Consider the following 23473-nt stretch of genomic DNA (forward strand, 5'->3'; position numbering starts at 1 on the left):
AGGTGAAAACGTGTTATTTAACAATATTCATAAAGCCTTTCATAAAACATACAGTAGTAACAGCTCTCTTCCCTTGCCATACACTAACTCCCCAGGGGGGTAGGTTTTGTGGAAAAAAAATGTCAAATACTTAGGTGACACAGCAAAAAGTCAAATGATTATATCATCAACAACATTATTACATGTATAGCTCGGCTCCTCCTTTATCAAACACACCTGGGATGTCCTCGGTGTACGTCAGTTCAGCCCTCCCTCGGGACAGCACACAGGCTGAAGCGTTACCTGGAGGCTGCAATCTTCAAAGGCAAGTGAGCAACATTTATTTTCACTTTGTGTGATTATGTACTCACATGTGTTTTATTGACCGTTAAAATGGCTCGGGATCAAAAAAACAAAACAAACAAAAAACCCGGCGCACCTGAATATTTGAAGCTTATCTTCTCCTCCCACGTGACCTGTGTGTTGTGTTTATTGCTGCTACCACACCGACTACAACCATACACCTGGCAGGACTACAAAGAGAACGGTGTCGAGTTTCCGTTGCTAGATACAAGATATTGTGTGTGTGCAGGTGTGCGTGTCTGTATTTAAGTATAATATTTAAATTTGTGACAGAAATGCAGCGACTTTTAAAAACAATCAAAGGAAATATTGAGTTTCTACAATGACATGAGTCAGGTTTGCAAACCTTTGTTTGTCATGTAATAGAATATGATGTATTATTATTTCACAATATAATATATATAAGTTCACACCCGGTAAAAATAGCAACTCGCTCCTAAAAAAAAGTATTTTATTTACTGGTAAACTTGACGTGTCGAGCAGGTTCGATGACCTGTACCTTCAACAGTGAGTCACTACTGTTTGGCTGGATGACTCCGTTGTGCTCCGCTCTCCAGCCCATAACTGGATGACACAGCAAAAATGCTTTATAGGAGCATACATAAAACAGTACAGTCACATTATGTAATTGATGTATTTAACACATCATAACAGGGTTTATGGTATTTTTTTATCAGAAGATAACGCTTTGCTCTCTTTTTCCAAGTTTGGATCCTTCACCATGTGGTTTAGACACTGGGTTAATGAATGAAACATTAACTAGAGTGCAGTCAAGGAGTACAAACTGTGACAAAATGACGTGTTTTGGCTGGTGGCCTACAGGATAAGCCCCAAACTGTCCCCCAGACGTGAGCATGGCTTTGGCCATGACCTGAAGCCGACTGCGTCTTGAAATAAACCTTCGTATTAGAGAAGTTATCTTGTTTTCCATCAGTACGGAACGTTTTGCCCGATCAGGTGTCATTAAGTTTACCCATGACACTATTTTGTTAGAAACAAAATCCATAAAAAAAGAACAACCAGTTACTTCAATGCATGTTGAAGTAACTTCAACACAACACGCAGCTAAGAGCCATTGTTGTTGACACAAAGTCATCTATTCACCTACAGACCTACTTCACCTCTCTGTGCTACTACAGCGTGATGTCATTTGCATGTGGGTTTTATTTGTGGTCCCTGTTTAGCTGCATGGACTTTGAAAACGCCTGCCAAAGCGAACCACAGATGTTTCCAACCCTTTCTTCTCATCTGACCACAGTGCTGAGGCAGCTACTTGGATTTGGCAAAGACACTTTTCTGTCATCACTGTACGGCAGGATTTTGGCTTGAAAGGTTCCAATGTGCCCCTTTGATGGGTTGTTGGCAGGAGGATTTCATAGAATAACTGAAAGCAGTAATATGGCTCCAGTCTTTCCCACATCTGCCCTGAAAAGTTGCCAAGATCCTCATAGTTCCATGGTCAATAGGACAAGTACGAACCTGATGCTATGGTGTGTTCATGAACCATAGCTGTGTACAAATTAGCTAACATTGCTGCAGGAGGCTGGATTAGAAAATGGATTGTTACCTTGTCATCTTACCGATATGGAAATCATGTGTTGCCACTTCATTTGAAACGCTCTCTACTGTAGCTTTTATCCGCGTGCTTGTGATTCAGCATTCTGGTCTGCACTCATTCATTTCACGGAATAAAACTTATCTATGTATTATCCACATATGAATCAGATACAGGCCTAGTTGGGGTTTTAAAAGGACATACACAGAAACTGCACATCACATTCCAGCTTGAGAAGCCATCATGTTTTTTAGGAAGCATTGGTTGACAAGTAGATGTTCAACACCTGTTTCATCAATCAAGCTGATTTATATATTCGAGGACTGCCTGTGCTGCCAATAGAGGAAACTTTTTCCACACTTGGGTAGAATACTGTAGCATTTCTCTTGGATATTTACGTGCCCTGTTTTTTTGCTGCACTAAGCTGTAGAGCCACAGAAATGTTGCAAACCTGTGTTTACATGAGCTTGTATGTGTTGAGATCATAAAGCTGTAGGGGATCATCAACATACCACAATATTCAGACAGTCATGACAGAGGACCAACCACAGGCTAATGTGGATGTCTTATAAAGCTCTGAACTTCTTTTCGTTCTTTTAAACCTGTCACTCTCCTTATGGAATTATTTTTGCAGAAAAAAGATTCCATATCTCCTCCCCTCCCTGATATGTTGCTGAACAGAAATGACAGGCTTCCTCTCTGGATGCCAGACAGCAGCTGATATACGGGCCCTTGGGCACTAGTTTTTGCATGGACAGCCTCTTGGCAGAGTAACATCTGAATTTAGTTGATTGTGCAAAAGACACTCTCAGCCATATTTTTTGGTTCATATTCTACGAGTAGTCAATGTTAGCAGGCTAACAGGCTAAATTAAGAATGTAAATATCAAGATATTGTTTTAAATTTTGAAGATTTGTAGCTGTTTTCTTGTCTGAACGGCTACTCAAAGCAGGAACCATTCATATACTGTGGCCGAGGCTGCCGTACAAGGTGCCACCTGCTCATCAGATAAACACTCACACAGTTTACATAATAATACATATACACTCCAATGCATTGGGGGCAACTCTTCGACATGGGATCAAACCACCAACCTTCCGATTGGCAGGTGACCACTCTACCACTGAGCCACAGCCAGTTAGAAGCAGTGAGGTAGTGCAGCCTCACAGATCTGCTATTGACTCTTGGCAGGTCTTTTCAACGCCTCAGTCATGTATTTAAAGATACAATACAAAAAATTGTCATAAACAACAGCTATAAATTGTATAGTCCCCATCAACTCAACGCACTCTGGCCCCACCTGCATACCTGCATATCTGCATCCCCACACACAAGCTTTTTGGGCCATAATGTCAGTGACATAGTGTTATTTTGTTAAAGTACCAAATAAATACTCACTGGTTCCTACTGGTACTTAAATGTAGATACAGTGGAAGAACACAAGACCATAACGCCCAATTGTTAGTTCATTTTTTCCCATAGTCTCGTTTTCCTCCAATCTACGTTTAGTAAGTACAAGTATGAACTGGTAAGATATGGTATCTGATTCATACAGCACAATTGCATTGTTGATCGCGGGCTGTATCATGAAGTGTTGTCTAATTTTTCTTTTTCCCCATTTTCTATATTAAATTAATTATTTAAATATATTTCCCCCAAATTTCTGTCCGTGGTTCTAATGGATTTTTAAATCCCAGGTGGAAAAATGCTAAATCTCTTAATTTTGTGGTTTGGGCCTAATCATTCAAATGTTGACACTAATAAATGTCAGAACTGGGCTTTAAAAACTCTTTAATGTGTGTAACCATAGAATGTAAAATCTTCTTCTGGTTGTTAAAATACCCACATAACATACAGTAAGACATGTACATGAGAGAGGACGTTTTCATTTCCATATGTCCCCGTCTGACCACTTATCATGCAACACGCTATGTTTTTCTGTAACCTGGCGGGTCAAACAATCAACGGGCCCCTTCTCAAACCCCCAGGGGAGCAATGTGGCCCTTGGAGCCCCTTGACCGAAGTGCTTAACCTCAATTAAGTCTCCGGGCATCCAAGCGTATGAAACGGCTGTCTATGGAATGCAAAAACCACACCAGTGAGAGCTGCCAAGTCAGCAAAGAACACAATAAAGAAATAACCAAACCAGTTTTATAATTGATGCAACAGCCTGTAATGATATAATTTCTTTGCAGGTTCCGCACAATGTTGTTATGTGCACAGCAATGGAGATATGGGGGGTGCAAGTCATTTCACAATGGCAGCTTCCGTCCAGCTTCCATTAGCTTGCCTATGAAGTTAGATTCCCGTAGAGCTTTTTCATATTTTTAACTTTCCATTCTGTTTTTGCAGTCAGTGATGGCAGAAGGGGGTGGGGGGTGGGTTGGTAGGGGGTGGGGGGCTTATTATTTGATGTTTTGAGATAATCCCGCTCTACATTCCTCCGTGGGGCTACCTCAGCCCAGAGTGTGAAGGTCTGGGAGCCACAACGATATTAGATGGTTTAATCTCTGTACTGCTGACTTGCTAACTAGAGGCTTAACTTCCACACTGACTTCTGGCCTCCTTCTTGAAAATCATACATGCACCGCCTTGCTGTCATGTGCAATATGTTAAATGTTAAAATATAATTTATCATTGTTACGGCAGAGTTAAATGTAGCTGTCACACTGGCACACATTGTTCAGTTGACACAATATGACTGCTGTTCATGTTGCTGAAGGGTTAATGCTACATTTAAAGCGAATCAAAGTGTCCCATGATTCCTTAGCTCTTAGCTTCAGGCTCAATGAGCAACAGGAATCCGGGTTTGTTTAGCTTGCCTCGGTTTCCGTGAGAGCCCGGTTCATCACAGGCAAATGCTGGATGGGCAAGGGAGCGGCAGGGTGGACTCATTTTGCTGTAAAATGATCCGGAGAAACAGGGTCTTAATTAATCCATCTCGTTAAGGTGCTACACTGAAGGCTTAGTGAGAATCCACATCCACATAAACAGAGGTAAGTTCAGCAGAAGGACAGGCCTCGTAGTGAGTCTCAAATTCTCAAAATATAATTCTTTTTGCATGATTTTATCTAATACGTCTCAAACATTTGTAACAGTAATGTTACAGGTAACATTGTCTATTTGTAGGTTTCCAATACAGCAATGTATTCAACATTTGGTCTGAAGTAAAGATCCCACATAGGTACTTTATGTATTGTGATTACAGGCAGTTGGTTTCTTGCTTATGATACTAATGAAACCACTATGATCTGGATCCACAAGGGGGATTCAAACGGAGGAATTTAGCATGCAGACAGGAGCCAGATTGATCGACTGTTGTTATGAATCACGTTCATCGTGTATTTTGTTTTTTCCGTTTTGTTTCGGAAGTTCTCGAGCAGGATAAGATGTTCTGTCCTGCAGTTTTTGCCCCTTTGATATCATTGATGGGTTTGAGAATGACTCAGCCAATATATTAAAGGAACAGTTCAGCATTTGGGAAATGTGCTTATTCGCTTTCTTGCCTTGAGTTGGGATGAGCTAGCCCGGCTCTGTCCAAAGGAAATTACCTTTACGTTTTTGTACAGCTGAAATAAATGCAGTCTTCCCGCTAAATTAAGCCTAATTAGCAATACACTGTTATCATTAGTCTTACGTTAGGTAACAGATACAGTACATGTCCACAGAGGCGTTTGCATTGGAGACTTGATTGGCTTGCCATAAGCAGTTATCAATTTCTCTTCAATGACCACTGTCCAGCAAAGAAAACAGGCTACACCCCCCTACAACCGCGATGGCTGCACATGATTGGATGCTGTTACTCAAGGGCGCTCTGCTTCCGGATTTTCCAAACGGAAATTTTTACATAGACCTATATATATTTTATATATGAAACTTTTGCTTATGATACCAACATTTGAGGTAGAAATAAGATATGCAGTGTCCTCATTTGAGATTGACGAAGGCCAGTTTAAAAGGTGAAAGCTGGATGCCTCTGATTTGCATAAAAATAACCTCAAAGTAATGCAAATGAGAAACGGGCAACTCAACAGCCCCGTCTCTTTCGAAAGTTGCCACAACTACCAGACTGCATTGCAAGGCTGCTTACATTGACAATAAATGAGAAGTGTTGCAATGATGGCCATACATCACAACTCGGATTGTTGACAGGTCTTAGCAGTGTAAGAGGGCTGAGGTTACACTTTGAATTCAAACATGCCATAGAAACATTCACAGAAACATCTCTTTGAAAGTATTCAACCACTGCTGCAATCTGACCAACCTTGCCAAGCAAACGTGTGTAATGTTTGATAATGTGACAGTAGTGATTTAGATATTTTCGGGTGACCATTAGCGATGACCAGAAACGCATCAGGGAAAGAATTAGGACGAAAAAATAACAAACCAGCGTGCTGGGCTTTGGATAAATGACCTAAGATTTCCAGTAAAGTCCCACAAATCTCTGAAAGCAGCAATAACACATCATGGGACTATCCACTGTGGTTAAATGAACCATGTAGGCAATTGCCCCTCAAAACATTCCCATAAAATCTCCAGGAAAGATTATCAGCACCAAATATCTGCCCTACCACAAGCCTCGGGGGAGCCCTGTACAGTGTGGACATAAGGCCAGAGGTTACATTGAAATTTTTTTTTTTTTTAAATACCTCTTTTACAAGGTATGTTTTTCACATAGGTTGAAGAGGAAGGGGGAGTTAAGCCACAGGAATGTTACCTAGTTAGGACATGGGAAGTAGAGTATGGGATGAGGTTGGAGGTCTGGTGTTGACCACATCCTCTTTCAGAGGGTTCAAACGAGGCGAGAAGATAACTTGTATTTGAAGGTTGAAGAAGCAGGTCAATTTGTCTGGTCTGACAGCATGAAAAAAAATAGAATCATCCTCCAAATATTAAACTACATTCACCTTTTTGGTCTGATAGTTGGCAGACTGTAATCAAATACATGGCCTCGTGTTGTCAAACTTTTGCGCTGTTGAGGTGCTTTTGAGCAAGTCAGCTGCAGGGTAGCTGCACTGTAATGACCCTGGCCTTCAATGTCTCTCAAGGGGGTAAAACGGAAGACTGCAAAGTAACACTTTATCATTATTTCACTCAATTCACTCAAACTACAAGGAAGTCTGCAGTGGTCCTAGATCAGAGGTGTGTCTGCATAGCTCTGTCACCTTAGACATATGGCAGGTATCCAGTTTGGCTTACAATGAGTTAGCAGGCAGGTGTTGGGTATCCTTTCTCGGGACTCTACGTCAAGAGAAATCCCTCTTGGACGACTAAGTGAACCAGACCTTCCTCTTCTCAGATGATCTCTTTAACCAATCCCCAGCTTGCCAACATCGGTGATGGGGGGGGGGGGGATGACTGTAATTTGAGTACTCCAACACCCTTCCTTCAACATGTCACAATTAAAAGGCATTTTCTTGCTTACCAACTCTGTGTTATGCACAGTGACTGGTTATAGAAAGCAGAGCAGATGTCGTAATCAAAGCAGAACATTTGCAATAACGTGTTGCAATGTAGCTTCCTAATAAAAGTCCTGATAGACACAGGCTGGAAGAGTTTCACAATGCATGCCACTGTATATCAGTGGCCCACTGCTCTCGCCCTGGATGCCAGACACCAATAAAAGCTGCCATAAAGCATGCACAAATTGTGTTTGGCTATGCCTGGTCTGAGTTACAGGCTGGGGCACCACATCTACAGGGGCCACAGGACAGAACAATGGTGACCGTATTGAAGGGCCCTTAATGCTGGGATTTTATTTGTCCCCTGGGCAGTCTGCGTTTGGAGAGAGGACGTGCAAACCGTGTGTGACTGGAATGCGAAAGTGCAGTTGAGGAATTTGTACGTTGTATATGATTGCAAAACTTTTTACCTCAAGGATCAAGAGTCAGGAAGTTTAATAGATCGTTTGGTTGGGGGGGGGGGGGGTTCTCCGCTAATGAGGGCAGCAAAAGTAAATTGTAAGAAATTCAAAAAGACATGATATATTGGATTTTGGTTGATATAAATTATAGTAATTTTAACAACTCAGTAAATCTTAAGCTTGACTGATGTCAGTGTTACAAGGTGTCATTGTGGATTTTTTGTGTCATTCTTGCTTTTCCCAGTAATTGTAATACAGGTTTAAATGTTGACATTGTTGCAATCAAATGGCAAATAAAGATTGTAATAGTGGCCATTTGTTGAGTCCCCCTGTTGTCATGTACAACATGAAGATCAGAGACAGTATGCATACATGTAGTGTAGAATAGGAAATCCTGTAATCAAAGTGTTAGATATGGTTTGGCTTTTAAAAAGTGTAAAACTGATGATTCTAATAGCTTAAACACACGTAGGCATGTGTTCATATCTCCACACGTCAGAGTATAATGATCAGTCTTGCATGTGGTTTATACACCAACTAGTCTGGCTCAGCGGATGTACATTGCTGGGATAAAGCATTGCCAGACGTCCCTCCCCTCTTCCCATCACTGCTATCGGGGCTTAGTGCTACTCAGGGCAGTTGTGATTGGTTTAAAGAAATACAAACAAGCCAAAGCGTTGTTTTTTTTCCTATCCCAAAATAGATAGGTGCTGTAGCCAGACCGTGCTCCATTGCTGACACAGCCCTATGGAGATAGGTCTGGAAATGTAAGACTATACTAATATAACCTAATGTGTCAATGAAGGGGAATGTAATCATCTGAATGAAGTCCTTGGGGCGGAGAGCTTGATGGAGCCTGGACTTTTTTTTACTGTGACTATAAATTCTCAGCTGAAGGAGCACAGGCAGTGACACAGCCCATTAAATTGAACTGAATGGTTATGATGCTGAGACCACGAACAGGTCAGTGTCCATAATATGAACCTGAAGGCTGGTGTTTTTTCTCTTGTTCAAGCAATGGCGTATATGGATGATGAGAAACCTAGTTATTTTAGAGCAGGTTAAACATAGCACAATTATTCACAACAATATGAATACATGTACAGAGACATCAGGAAAAAGCCCTAATTGCAGAGACCAAAAGAAATTCTAATGTATCAGTCCACGTGAAAAATGTATTATGGGGGTGTGGCAGAGAAGGTGTGTCCTTTGCATGATGACATCATAATGTGTGGTGAGTAGCAGCAAGATAACAATTTTAAATAAAGGAATTACAATCTTTTACTTAATGTTTCCAGCCAGTACATTGTTATATACATGTTGAAACAATGATACTGATTATCATATGGCTATTTATTATATGCCTATATATATTATATGTGGCTATATAATTTGTAGCCATACAGAATATCTCATTAACAATATTCTTAAGTAATATATGTTTATATTCTGTAAATATCAGAGCATCCACGAGGCAGGCTAGACCCATAGACCGAATCATAGTTCCTCTAAAAATTTCGATTTACGCACTGCGGCTGCAGCAGCCCTTCACAGCGTCCCCCTGTCCGGAACAAACCACTTTTCCACCCGGGCGGGGGTGGTCGTGGTGTAGAGAACTACAGGAAACGCAGAGGTAGGAGACGTAATGTCAATTTCTCTACAATGTCTCCATCATGCAACACAACACACAAAACGAATATTAATGTAGCCTACTGTTTCGCTGTTTTTTATTTTAGACATCAATTATAGAGCATCGTTAGACTTCACCTCGCCTCTCCTGTTCAACACCGAGATGTAACGGTCTCGTGAAAGTGTTACATGTGTTAACCTACAATGTAGAGAGGGGTGACCTGTAGATTAGCCCATGCGTCGCAACAATTTACCCCGCTATGCTATTTTGTTGTTCATTGTCGGGTCAGGTGGCTTATAGAAGGCGGCTTGTGGTCGCTGTATTAGCATAATTTGGTCGCAGGTACACACGAAGGGTACAAACGTGGAGAAGAGGAGCTAGCGTTACGTGAGTTTGTGTTTCTTAGGATGGCGAAGGCATGTCCCGCCTTCATCTGTAAATACTGTAACCTACAGGCATTTGAAGTTAATACAACCAATCCCAACCACGAGGGAAACGACGGCTAGCCAGTCAGAGGCAGAGCAGAGCGGGTCTTGCCTTCTCCGTCCTATAGGAGGAAACGCAAATTTGCGAGAGGTCCTAAAGTCAAAAAACTAAATTAATTAGTTCAAGATGCAACTACCCTTGCTTCTATAATGGACTTAGATGAAATTAAAAGAATGGTAATAACGTATATTTACAAAGCACACCAAAATAGGCCTACACCATAAAACAATTCCAAATAATACGAGATGAAGTGACAGTAATATGAGTTTAAAAGAAACATCATCAACCAACCACTCAATTGGACTACAAAATAAGGTCCCAAAAAAATATTTCTCAAATATGGAGATTTTGTTTTGACAGGGGACAAAAATACTCAAAATCCTACAATGACTCAGACCCAAAAACATGACTTCAATTGGATATTGTAACCATATTTATAATGTTTAGGTCATTTGTGGAACTTGAGGCAGGATATATAGATGGGTAGGTAGATAGATAGGCTCAGTTCCATTTGTAAGCTATTCCAGTGAGCTAGCATGTTTTTAACTGGGCCTCCTCTAAGTGCAATGCAGCTGTCATTTTTGTTATTCAATCCACCCGTGTTTGAGATTTGTTTTTTACATTATACAATAGTGTTTTGAGAGAAATGATAGTCCCTCTGCCAGATGCGCGTGCAGAAATCATCTGGTCCTTGAGTGTGCTGTGGAGTAAAGATAAAGGACACACACCCACATTAGTCTGTCCTTGAGACACAAATCGCAGATAAGTGAGGCAGCCAAAGAAACAGTCAGAAAAAGACACCCAAGTTCTAGCTGTATGATCCCGTCTGCGACACTGTGAGTGAACCCTGCTCTGTGCTTTTTTTTTGAATAACTTTACGAGTTTTGCTAGAGATTACAGTTGTTTACACAGGTATTTCCCATTGACATTTGTCCTCCTCTTTCCAACTTTGTTACTAATGACTTGTGTTTTTTTAAGCGGTGTGTTTTTGTGTCTCTGCCAGAACCAGTGATGGCCGACCAGCGGCATCAGCAAGGAAAGCCGCTGCGGAATAAGCGCTACCAAGGCTGCCTCCTCAATGGGAAAGAATCAACCAAAGACGGCCTGCATGCTAGGGGACAGTGGGCTAACAAGGCTGAGTTCCTCCTGGCCGTGGCGGGGCAGATCATCGGCCTGGGCAACGTCTGGAGGTTTCCTTACCTCTGCTACAAGAACGGAGGAGGTAAAGCATGTGGGTTAAGGGGAGAGGAGAGGACGTTTCAGCTTGAAAGTTGTCACTGTCTTTGTCTCTCTCTCTTTCCACGTCTCTTGGCTATCTGTCTGTCATTTGCTCTTGTCTTTTCCTCTTTTTTTTCTTCTCTATTTTTCCCATTATCTAAAACCAGAGATGCCATTTGCAAGGTGTTTGTTTGAGCTGCGGATATGTGGATCAGCCACATCAACACAAACTGAAGTGTGTGTGTGTGTGTGTGTGTGTGTGTGTGTGTGTGTGTGTCCAGGTGTGTTCTTCGTACCCTACATGTTGTTCCTGGTGCTGTGCGGCATCCCCCTGTTCCTCTTGGAGACCTCACTGGGACAGTTCACCAGCATGGGAGGGGTCAGCGCCTGGAGGACTATCTGCCCATTATTTGGAGGTACGCTTGTCTAATTATGTCATCAGTAGACTATCTGAAGCTGAAGCAAGTAATCAATAAATGTTCTTCCCAAAAGTGAAAAAAGTGGAAAAACTGCCATTATAATTTATAGGAGTTGCTTATTAGCTGCTAATACGTCCCACAGCGGGGATTGGATCCAGTAAGGTCACCACAGCATGGATTGGGGAGTGAAGACAACTACTTACTTACTACTTACTCTCTCTAGTTCCCCTTGTCTTTTCCCCCCAATCTTTCTCCGTAAGGGTGCAAGCACTCAAAGAATTCCTATGTCTACATCAATGCAAAACCCATGCTAACAATCTGCCCACTATATGGCATGCCCTGCCTGCTGCAAGCATGCACAGTTCATATTCAATCTCAGCTTGTGTATCAAAACAATTCAAGAGTGCAGAAGGCAAGGCGCTCCCTGCCTGCCAATACGCCAATAAAAACACACTTGAGATCGCATGTCTTGTTTTCATGGTATCCTGCTATCCAAACAAAGTTAAGCATTAACTTTACACACTGTTACACCAGTGAAACAGAACCTTCCATGTTGTGCTTTTTAAGAGAAATGTAACACCGTGTTGAGTTATTTAAATTGTGATCCTGCATAAAATCAGGAATGGCACCCTGTTTAGACAATTAAACATCTAGATGGCAGGAATGCATTGAACTATCAAGGTAAAGCTTATGATCTTTAAGTAGACCTGCACACTGTTATAGTTTAACTCTGCATATAAAGCTGGACCGCTCATGCAGTAAAGGCATTATAGAGGACTTTTCTGGCTGTATAAAGGTGCAGAATGACAGAATGACTAATTGGTGGGTCATTATCCCTGGAGAACATTCTGATTAATTTAGGTTTATGCAAATTTCAAGCACAAAACTGAAATAATGAAGTTCAGAATACAACACAAAGTCCATTTGGCGTGCAGGTGCAGCTACGGCCACTAGCACGCCAGCTGGACCACCACATTGAAAACAGATTATGTGTGTGCTCCATTTTTTTTTTTTTTCACCCTTTTCAGTGACAAATATGTGCCGCCCTGCGCCTTGGTCCATATGGCCTGCACATGCACACACACACACACAAACACACACTCACATATTTGTACATACCAGTATTTTGTTGACAGTTGGTCGTGTGAAGGCCGTGTGTACAGGAACAAGCTATGTCGACAATATGCCGTACTTCCTCCGCCACATTTGTTTGTATACCCACAAACAAAGAAATGCTTCTGTAAGTATTTTGTCACTTTTAATATGCCATCATTAGATAAAGGCATGAATTTCAATGGAGGACACCACAAACAGCCATTTGTCAAGGCAAACAGCCCACACTTTCCCACCCACCCAAGGCCTCATAAGACCGTCATTCATCCCTAATGAAGATATACTAGATGTGGGCTGCGAGTCGAGTGTCTCAATAAATGGATGCTCTCATGTGAAACTCAAGTGACTTGGAACTGATAAAAGAATGCGTGTGCTCGAATGCTTTGAAGCTCTTTTATTTATGTAACTGCAGCTCTGTACGTGTATCCGTCTGTAAGCCGGCTTGACTGTACACCAGCTGATGATGGCTCTGCTCGTGTAAACCACGGCACTTATATATCCGTCTGCATCTTATGTCTCTGCAGGTCTCGGCTACGCCAGCCAGGTGATGATACTGCATGGCTGCGTGTACTACATCGTCATCCTGGCCTGGGCTCTCTTCTACCTGACCTACAGCTTCCAGGCGGAGCTGCCCTGGTCACACTGTAACAACACATGGAACACTGGTCAGTAGAGACAGGAAGTTAGAAGCTTCCGTCATTGCACTTTGAGACCCCTGTGTAAACCCCCCCCCCCCCATGTGTTCTCCCGCAGAGGCGTGTGTCCTGTTTGACCGCCACAACCAGACAGCCAATGTGAGCAGCCTGCCTGACAACGCCACCTCCCCTGTCATAGAGTTTTGGGAGTGAGTTCCTTAGTTTGTCACATTTTTTCGTGTTCTTGTTCATGCATTAACAGTGTGTGTGTGCGTGCGTGTGTGTGTGTGTGTTTTCTAGGCGGGAAGTGCTTCGTCTCTCCAGCAGTTTAGACGAGCTGGGTCCAATCAGCTGGAAGCTCGCTCTGTGTCTCGCCGTCATCTGGTTCGTGTGTTACTTCTGCGTCTGGAAGGGAGTCAAGTCCACCGGAAAGGTGAGCGGAAACCACACCACCATCATCACGCCCGAGTGCCGCACTCCTTTTCAGCTCATACATTAGTTAAATCTGAAGATACAGACGTTGTATACATATAATTACATGTAAATACATGTCATCTAAAATATGTGCATCATGTCTGTCAACTTTCAAGTTGAAGTTGAAAGTTGACCGACATGATGCACTTATTTTTAGATTCAGTGTGTCTTACCGTTTCTGAAGATATGCAGTAATTATTTGTGTATAAAACTTAATAAAGCCAGAGCTTAACTGAGGATCATCACATTTTAATTGGTAGTTGTCCATCCATGACTACATTATAAAAAGGAATGGCTGATAGCTAATTTGGCATATTATACAGTGAATAGTGCGTATTTACCCTGATGTAATGGGGCACAGTTCTCCTAAGTTTGTATAAGGGGGGCCCACAGTGTCAGACTTTGAAACCCTCTAATCTCGATCTGTCCTCTTTTTATTTGAGTCCTCTGAGCGCAGAGAACACAAGGCCAGAAAAACAGCAGTGTCCATGAAGCTCTATCATCTAGCTCTAGGTACAGAGCTGTGGGACTTGACATGAATGCTGTCTTAATGGTTGGCAGATGAAATAAGGGCCCGGCAGCAGTTTTGTAGGATTTATTTGTTGTGTCACTGCCACCATCTGTCAACAGGTTTTCAGACTCCAACTTTCCACGGCTCCCTTTTTAGTATTTCACCTCTGTTTGAGGACATCGCAGACGTGTCCCTGCTGTTTTCTCTGTCTCTATGCCGTCCTGACCACATCCCCGCATGCTGTGTAGGTGGTGTACCTGACGGCCACCTTCCCATATGTCATGCTGTTTGTGCTGCTGGTGCGCGGTGCCACCCTGCCTGGAGCGACCCAGGGCATCATCTACTACCTCAAGCCTAACCACACCCGCCTGGCAGACCCCCAGGTACAAAAAACACAAACACATGTCCTCATTAATGTCTCATTTTAGACAATATAGAAAGTGGGTTAGATGTATTTGTGTATTACATTTTGTCATTTGTATGAATGAAAATCAACTGTTGCACATCTTACAGCTTAGATATTATACATCTTAGAATTAATAGGGTCTACCATTGTTGCTACACAGACTGCAGGGACGTTGGAGGGTTGATTTAGCTCTTCTGGCTTTAATAAAACCTCAGCGTTGATGCACAAGTTCCCTCTCTTTCTATAGGTATGGATGGATGCGGGTACCCAGGTATTTTTCTCATATGGAATCTGTTTGGGAAGTCTCACGGCCCTCGGCAGTTACAACAAATACAACAACGACTGCTACAAGTGAGAGCCTTTGTCACACACAAACGCACAACGGCAAGTGTAGCCACACAGCGTCTCGTTCCCCTCCAGACAAACCACATTCACTGAAACGTAGGATGTAAGCTCCCACCGGTCACAGGGCTTCCAGAAGGAATGGCTGGAATGGACAGAGAAAACACAATGATACAGCCCCACCTTAAAGAAAAGCCCTCGCTGCCATGTTTCCCACACTCTAGGACTCCAGACACACACACACACACACACACACACACAGACACACATACACGCTATATTCTTGTGAGGACTTTCACTGACTCACTTAACCCAATATCTAACCCTGAATTCACTTTTACCCCAGTTTTAATTCTCAAGTAATTAATAACCCCAAATTAACCCTTATACTGAAACTTCAGTGATTGTAATATTAAAGTGGCTTTATGTAACGTTTCAGTTTGTGTTGTGTTCTGAAATAGTGTCTCATCTTCCGATGAAAAATCAAAGTTTCAGAAACATTTATAGTTACATAGTTTAACTTTAACCCTAAAATAAAATCCCGGTCACCAATCCAACCCAAGTTAAAATCAGTGTAACAGACAAATTTTGGAGATTATATTATATGATATCATTGGTGTAAAAATCCACACATCCCCAACTCTAACAAACACAGAAAGCGTAAAGCACTTAAGTCTTAGCTTGTATTTTCAGTAACAGGCCAGAGCTCCAAAATACAAGGCCAAATACCCGGGTTAAGATCTCTGTGGATTCTGTTAAAGACACTTGTCTACATGAATTTCTCCAAGTTGCGTCTTGCTGTCATGCCAAAACATTTGTGTTTTGTTTGTGTGGCCCTCCAGGGACTCCTTCCTTCTGTGCCTCCTGAACAGCGCCACCAGTTTTGTGGCGGGTTTCGCCATCTTCTCGGTGCTGGGCTTCATGGCTGAGGAGCAGGGCGTGGACATAGCCACCGTGGCCCAGTCAGGTGAAACAGAACAAGGGAGATCTTTTCTAGGAAAACAGAAATGAATTAATTTCACTGTGTCATGAGTAATAACTTTGTTCTAAAGGTTTTTATTATCAACAAATCCCATTAAAAGACCAACAGGTACTACTAACAGGTATCCTCAGGTAGCCACAGCCTGAAATGGTTTATTCCTCTGTGCCATAGAGTGCCATTGATGTCCAAAGACTATTAATCTATATTAATCCACAGCTGGGTAATGTGTGCTAAAAACATTACAGTGCCCAGCTGCTTTGGAAAATTACTTAGAATTTTTTAAAGTGGAACTATTAAATATAGTGTGGCCTTTTTTTAAGTTATATGTTGTCTGACATGTCATTGTAGCAATTTTTAAATACCCAATTGTAATTCCCCAAAATAACATGATTGATTCAACGCTCTTTGGCAAGTACAAATCTCTACTTTCATTATTTTGGGTTGTCTCATTCAATTTTATACCATTTGAAAAAAAACAAACATTTGAAGTGGTTTTGAAATTGTATTTAGGAAAAGTTGACATATTCCAGTGTGTGATTATCCATCAACATACATTTGTGGTCTAAATAATTCCTAATTTCTGCTTTTCCAACTCAAAAAATAGGTATAATTTCCTATAAATTAGGTTTATTGACCACAACTTCAGAAAATAACTGTAAAACTAAAGTTAATAAGTTAGTTACAAAACATTTTGGGGGATAATGCTAAAAAAAGCGTAAAAAGGGACAAAAACACAACAAAAAGGGTTGATTTTCAATTTTGACGTGAAGACAACACAAGGGTTAAAGATTTACATCTTTAGTTTAGAAGAGGAACACGGGCCTTATAGTACTATTTATAGTTTTCTACATTTGACCAAAAACGATTACAAAATACTTCACCCTTTATGGCTTAATTTATCTGAAAATATTAGTTTTAGTTTCCTTCCTTTCTTCCTCTTATATAATAAGATAAACCCCATCACATACCTAACACCCGGTGATTTAATATCATGTATTTTCTTTGTTCATCCTCTCAGGACCTGGCCTTGCCTTCATTGTCTACCCGAGAGCTGTCGCCATGATGCCTGTACCCCAACTGTGGGCCATCTGCTTCTTCCTCATGATCATCATGCTGGGGCTGGACACACAGGTAGAGACACACACACACACACACACACACACACACACACACCAATGTTGATCAACACTTACAATGGCATTGATGGATTATGTCAACTGCTAAACTAACATCACACCCGCTGACACCTGAACCCTCTGCCCCCCAGTTTGTGAGTCTGGAGGCCCTGATGACGTCCGTGACTGACCTGTACCCCCATCTGATCCGCCGGGGCCACCGCAGGGAGCTGCTGCTGCTATTCGTCTGCATCGTCTGCTTCCTGCTCGGACTGGTCATGGTCACGCCGGTAAGTCCCACTCGGCACAGATGGACGGAGGTGAGGTGTACACGATCCTTTATGATCGTCTGTTGGTTTGAATCATATAGAGTAACCGAGTTTCCTCCACGATGCAGGGGGGGCTGTATGTGTTCCAGATCTACGACCATTTCTCCTGCAGTGGAGCCAGCCTGCTGCTTCTCTCCATCTTCCAGTCCCTGGCCATCGGCTGGGTCTACGGTACACATCTCGTCTCCTCTTTTCTTTCTTTTTATTTCCCTTCTTCCTCTCCTCCCCACCTTCTCTATTCCTTTCCTTTCTTTCCCACCATTGCTTTTCCTCCTCTCATTCTTTCCTTTCATCCTTTAATTTTTCCTCTTTCCTCTGTCCTCTCATTTCGTTACCTTTCCTTTTTTCCATTTCCTTTCGCTCTCCCCTCTCCTATACTTTCCTATCATTTCCTTTTTTTCAATCTCCCCTCCACCTTTCCCTCTCCTCTACAGCCTCACAGGTTCTCTTTTGTCTTTGCTGTCTTTGCTTTAATCAAAGACATATTTTATATGTCAGAAATATCCTACCATTGCATTCAATGTCTGATTTTAATGAAATTATGTCGGAGCTCATTAGGCTGACAGCAGGCTAAATAAATCTTAGGCTGATTGCTGTCAGTACACGCGAAAAAAAAAAAGAAAGAGCAGTGCCAAGAATTAAACACTTTATCACTCCACTAATGAAAGTAGTCAAAAAAATCGGATTAACACACAAAGTCCACATTTTCCCCTCCTTGTGCATTCCAGTCGGAGTCAGCAGACGGTATATTAACATGGCTGCAGCTACCCACTGTTGTAAGGAGACTGGCTCCTAGCCAGGCCCCCGTCTGTCTCCTCCGGGCCCTAAATCAGCCTCCGGGCCCCGTCGCCTCTCAGTCTCAGTCTGGCGGCCCCAGGGAGCCCCTATCCCAGCCAAACCTGGGGGCTCTAGGTCATTTACAAAAACATTGTTTGTTTAAGAGTGTGATAGGTGGAATGTGCCCCTGTACGGACATCAGGACAACACAGTAAGAGCCAGAGCCCGGTACATGTTAAAGAAGAGAGTAGGGCCATCGCAGGTGATAACGAAAAGGTCAAGTAGATGAGCAGAGTGTGTTTGTTTGCGTGTGTGTGCGTGCGTGTGAATATGAATACCAAGGAAGCCTGTTTAATGGCTCTCCCAGCAGGATGTGAGTGGACTGGGTGACCGCGGTCAGGACCCCAGTGCACCTTTTTATGGCTGGGACTGTACCCTTTTTTTAAGGACTCACACATACACTAACACCCTTCTCTTGCTGGCTATGACTCGCTCCATGGGTTGGGTTATTTAAAAAAAGGGACAGCTACTTTGACCTTTTACCTTTTCTTACTTACATTTCTGTATTTCTTTCTACACGGCACACGTCTGACCTAAACGTTGTCAGATTGACGTAAAGCTGCTGCTACTTCAGTTAGTCATCTCTATACGAAGAAGGAGTGATTAGGCTATTACCTAGTAATAGCATTCAGTTATTGTTTAATAGAATTTTTTTTTAAGGAAACAAGTATATATTTTTTACAACCTGTGTCTTAGTATTTTGAGTTTTGACCATCATTCTTATAGGTTGTGACAACATTTAATTAACTAACTAAATAGCTGAGATATAGTGACACAGCATCATCACCTAAATAGATTCCAGTAGGGCAAGACTAATTAGGCTATAATTGAATCCTTCATTTTTGCTTTTTTATTTTTTAATACGTGAACATAAGCATTATTACACAAATTACCTTCAGTAAATGTCAGCTTTGATTTTAATTTTTAAGATTATTATTTGGCCTTCATTCATGACATGCAGCAAAGGGCCTCAGGTCGGCGTGGAACCCGGGCCCGCGGCTTTGAGGAGCAAGCCTCCACACACGGGCGCCCGCTCTACCAACTGAGCTATCCGGGCGCCCCTGTTAGGTCTTTAAGAGCAACTTCCTGTTTTAACTTGGGCGTTGAACATTTAATGCTTTACACTGCTGCTACTACCATGCTCACATCTCCTGTTAAATCTACAACTGTCACTGTCACGACTACCACTGATTCCGTTGGCACTACCGCTACAATGACATGTCAGTTTAAAGTCAGTTTCTTTTTGTAGTACTTCCCTCTATAGTGGTGGATACTGGCAAACAAAACGTATTCCAAGTGAGTGAGCCACTGACTCCAAAAACCACGAGCCGGTCGAAAACCAAACCATGATGTCGAACCAAACCCCAACCACTCGTGGTGAAGTTGTTCTTGTTTTGGCCACAGGAGCCGAGCGCTTCAGCGCCAACATCAGGGATATGACCGGCTACAGCCCCCTGCCCGTCTTCAAGCTGTGCTGGAAATATTTGACCCCGGCTGTGTGCACTGTGAGTGACCCCCTCCCTGCTGACCTGCTGTCACACTGTTTTGTGTCTGCTTGCTGTGTAATACTCTACACATAAACGCATGTGCCTGTCAATCAGTCCTCCCATGTCAAATGTGTAATGGATTTCCATGTGCCTAATATGTTAAACCAAGCCAGAACTGACGTCCAAAGCTTAGGATTAGTGCTGTCCGTTAACCGCGTTATTAACGGTGTTAACGCAAACCCATTTTAACAGCGTCTATATTTTTATCGTGAGATTAACATTCTTTTTGGCCTGGCAAACTTTGTAGTGTTTTCACATGCTGTTGCAACAACTAGTAACCTACAACACCACAACCAATCTAGCTAGACCGGAAACAAAACACCCTTTTATTGATGGACAGTGTAACACTGCGTGATATAGAAAGTTAGTGTGAAATTGAACCCTACAGTAGGCTTTATGCCAATGTTGTTTTCAATGAAAAAAAACATTTGCACAAAGCAAGCCGATCCACTTGTCCATGTTGATAAGAGCATTAAAATGAGAAAAAATGATGGGACAAAAAGAAATCAATGGGACATTTAGAATAGATAAAAAATGTGCGATTAATTGCGAGTTATCTATTACATTAATGCGATTTAAATATTTTAGTTGTTTGACAGCACTACTTGTGATGGATTGGGAGTCTGTTACCGTGTCAACCTGACATACCTCAGTCCAAACGTATGTAGTACTGATTTGGGTTGTTATGTGCAAAGACTAACCGACCCAGTCCTCCTTCTTTATGCCCCCAGGCTACCTTTGTGTTCTCCCTGGTGAGCTGGTCTCCATTGAACCTGGGTAAAGGCCTGGTTGCTCCAGCCTGGGCCACCGCGCTGGGCTGGCTCCTTACCCTCTCCTCCGTCTCCCTGCTCCCCATCTGGGCTATCTACGCCCTGGCCACCACCCCGGGAACCCTGCCACAGGTTGTACCAGCACTCTCCTTAATGCATTTACCACTATACCCAGAGATGTTAAAGAAATCTACACATGCACAATGTGGATTTTCCTCAGATAATGAAACAAAAGCAAGATTTTTAAACAGAATGCACCAAATAAGACTTTAGAGTGATCTTTTAACAATCAACTAACTGTAAATTTTTGCCTCCGTCCCCGCAGCGCTTCCAACTTCTGTGCAGTCCTGCTGAAACCTCATTGCAGGCCAACCACTACTTCCCCCACCAGCACCCCTACAGCCCCGCGCTGCCCCTGACCGAGAAGCAGAAGGAGCCGACTACAGACATCATCCAGAATCCTCTCACCTGAGGATGGGCAATGGCGCTGTAACATTGGATGCTGGTTAGGCAATTAGGTGTGGCGAAGGGGAGGGTCAAGGTTAGATTTAATGCTGCTTAGGATTCTAGACTAAACATGTTTTGGGTTTTTTTCATTCATTATACGGGAAGGTTAAAAGTAACATTACATTACAATATAAACGGGCCTGACTCGAACGTGGTTACAGCACGTCGAGACACGTTTGGACGACTAAAACAGCAATCCAGTTCCAAGACTTGGACAATACATGAGCAATTAATGTGTGCAAGTGTAACCGTTAAGAAGGAGCTTGCTTGTATGACTTTTTCTAATACGTGATGGATGATTGTGTTCTGATGTGATGGGAATGTCATTCCAAATCTAGGTGTAACTAAAGAAAAAGGATTTCAGCCCATAATTGTTTTTATATGGAGGAATTGGAATAAGTGCCTCTGAGACTGACCGACGGAGGCGTCCTGGTCTCATGTGTGTCAGAGAAGTGCACCAAGGGCTGGTAAGGTGGCATTTTGAAAGTTTTAACGGACCGTAGAGGCCTGTTTCCGTTCAGAAGATTTCCCCCACCCTGTTGCCAGCTATCAGCGTTGTCTAGTCTAACATGGCACCCAATCCTCGATCTTGTTAACCCTACATGCTTCGAATCTGCACGCGAGACCCATTTAAGCACAACCCCTCTGCTCTGTTCTCCGTTTTTGCCGGCATTACTGAAGGAGTTAGCGCTTTGCTCTCTATGAGAGATCACTGCATGCTCAGCTTTGACTCTCCACTACATAAAGGTTCTGTTTAGGTGCTGGTATCCTCTGATGACTCTATGAGTCAGACAGGTTTTATACAGTGATGTGCTTTACCCTCTGTGATCGCCATATCATTGAGTTTAAAGGGTTCATGGTATGGTACCATGCCTTATACCCCTTACACCCATTTTTACTGCCAACGTATCAAGTGCTTAACTTGATGTCATGGTTACGCTTTATCAATAACGAAATGATCTAAATGTACAGTAACAGTTTTCATCAATCATACTCGTCTATCGCTTGAAAGAAAGCAGGCAGGAAAGTTATTTGTAACTTTTTTTTTAGTTGTTGTTAGTGCAGTTCTTGCTTAATAAAAGGGCGTTGTTAGAACGTCTTTGCACTGTACCAAAAATAACTCTCACATATCAAGCTGAGAAACAGGCAATCCTCATGTCTGGCTCAACATGTGTTAACACAATGTTGAAGTGCTGCTGCTGCTGCTGCGTAGACAAAACTGATTTATTTATGTATTTTATCCTAATCCCAAAACATTTCACATAAAATGTTTAAGTAAGTTTTTAATAAGAAAATACCTCTGCCTCAGTATATTTAACTGTAACATGCAGTGCAACTTTGAAGTGCAAATCTAAAGTGGCAAATGAAGAAATGACCTCTATGCAGTGAAGGGATGTTTATATTCATCAGAAGAAGAAAGGATGCAGAAAATGAAGCATCAAGTCGGGTTTTGTAGAAATACCTAATAAGTGCCCCCACTGTTTATAAAATGTATTTTTCATATAACAATAACCGTTGTTATAGACTTTTAAAATGTGCTTTCCACTGTCTCTGGGGTTTCAGTTGTGAAGAAATGTACTCTTCATTGGGAAAACTTGTTTAAATCTCTAAAACCAGAAGGATGAGCAATATGTCTTGAGTGAGCGTGATTTATTTAATATGTTTGAAGATACGTAGTTCCATTTGCAAACTTGAAACAGCATTTTTTCCTGTACTGCCATTCAGACCTGGATCAGGTTTCTGATTGAACTTCTTTTGGATGTTCCTCTGAGATTCATTTAAAACCCATCTTCTATCTTATGAAAGACAATCATTTACTTCAACTAGATCCAAGTGTTTAATTATCTTTGTTTACATATGTATACATGTGCCTTTTTTATTTCAAATAGGATACTTTTGTATGTGTATCATTTTCTTTTTTACATACATACATTGTGGAAACATTGTGTTGACTGTGTTCATTTTTTTGGCTAAAAGGTGAGAAGCTGTGTGCGTGCAGGTGTGTGTTTGTGTTCTCCAGAACAGAGTGTACCTGTGCTAGAAGGCTAAGGCTGTCACCCAGGAGAAGTTGCTCTTGCCCTTGGCGCCATGGTAACGGATGCTGAAAACACACCTGGTTTCCAAGAGAGAGAATGAGAGGAAATGAAGGGGAGGTGGAGGAAAAAGGGAGAGTACACACACACACGCACACCATCAGCAATTCAACCATCACAAGAACAAGCACTTTGATTGCCGGTCCCTTCATCTGAAGCATTTTCATCCTGATGGGAATTACTGGTTTAACATCCATGAAGGGATAGAAGATAAGGAGTGAGGGAGATATGTGTGTGTGTGTGCGTGCAGAGGAGGAGAGGGAGTGAGAGTTGCCGTGCCGGGGGGGGGGGGGGGGGGG

At 42.2% G+C, this 23473-nt stretch overlaps 1 protein-coding gene across 2 annotated transcripts; it reads left to right on the forward strand.

Moving 5' to 3' along the window:
* Positions 1 to 4681: 4681 nt before the first annotated feature.
* LOC117939439 (sodium- and chloride-dependent GABA transporter 2-like) lies at positions 4682 to 21169 on the forward strand. Of its 2 annotated transcripts, none has more exons than XM_034864783.1 (15): positions 4682 to 4893; positions 10880 to 11098; positions 11376 to 11510; positions 13151 to 13291; positions 13380 to 13470; positions 13562 to 13694; positions 14495 to 14629; positions 14900 to 15003; positions 15837 to 15961; positions 16995 to 17107; positions 17244 to 17381; positions 17489 to 17591; positions 19662 to 19762; positions 20536 to 20706; positions 20900 to 21169. In XM_034864783.1, exons 2-15 carry the CDS (start codon positions 10888 to 10890, stop codon positions 21044 to 21046), a joined length of 1848 nt encoding a protein of 615 aa, XP_034720674.1. In that variant the 5' UTR covers positions 4682 to 4893; positions 10880 to 10887; the 3' UTR covers positions 21047 to 21169. The 2 variants fall into 2 exon arrangements, with proteins under 2 accessions (XP_034720674.1, XP_034720675.1); XM_034864784.1 differs by lacking the exon at positions 4682 to 4893 and adding an exon at positions 9391 to 9407.
* Positions 21170 to 23473: the final 2304 nt, after the last annotated feature.

The sequence above is a fragment of the Etheostoma cragini genome, chromosome 24 (assembly GCF_013103735.1).
Source record: "Etheostoma cragini isolate CJK2018 chromosome 24, CSU_Ecrag_1.0, whole genome shotgun sequence".
NCBI classification, from domain to species: Eukaryota; Metazoa; Chordata; class Actinopteri; order Perciformes; family Percidae; genus Etheostoma; species Etheostoma cragini.

Coding starts and splice junctions, on each gene's coding strand:
- LOC117939439 (XM_034864783.1), top strand. CDS start 10,888: ATGGCCGACCAGCGGCATCAGCAAGGAAAGCCGCTGCGGAATAAGCGC. Junction 11,511..13,150: donor TATCTGCCCATTATTTGGAG/GTACGCTTGTCT, acceptor ATGTCTCTGCAG/GTCTCGGCTACGCCAGCCAG. Junction 20,707..20,899: donor CCCCGGGAACCCTGCCACAG/GTTGTACCAGCA, acceptor CCGTCCCCGCAG/CGCTTCCAACTTCTGTGCAG.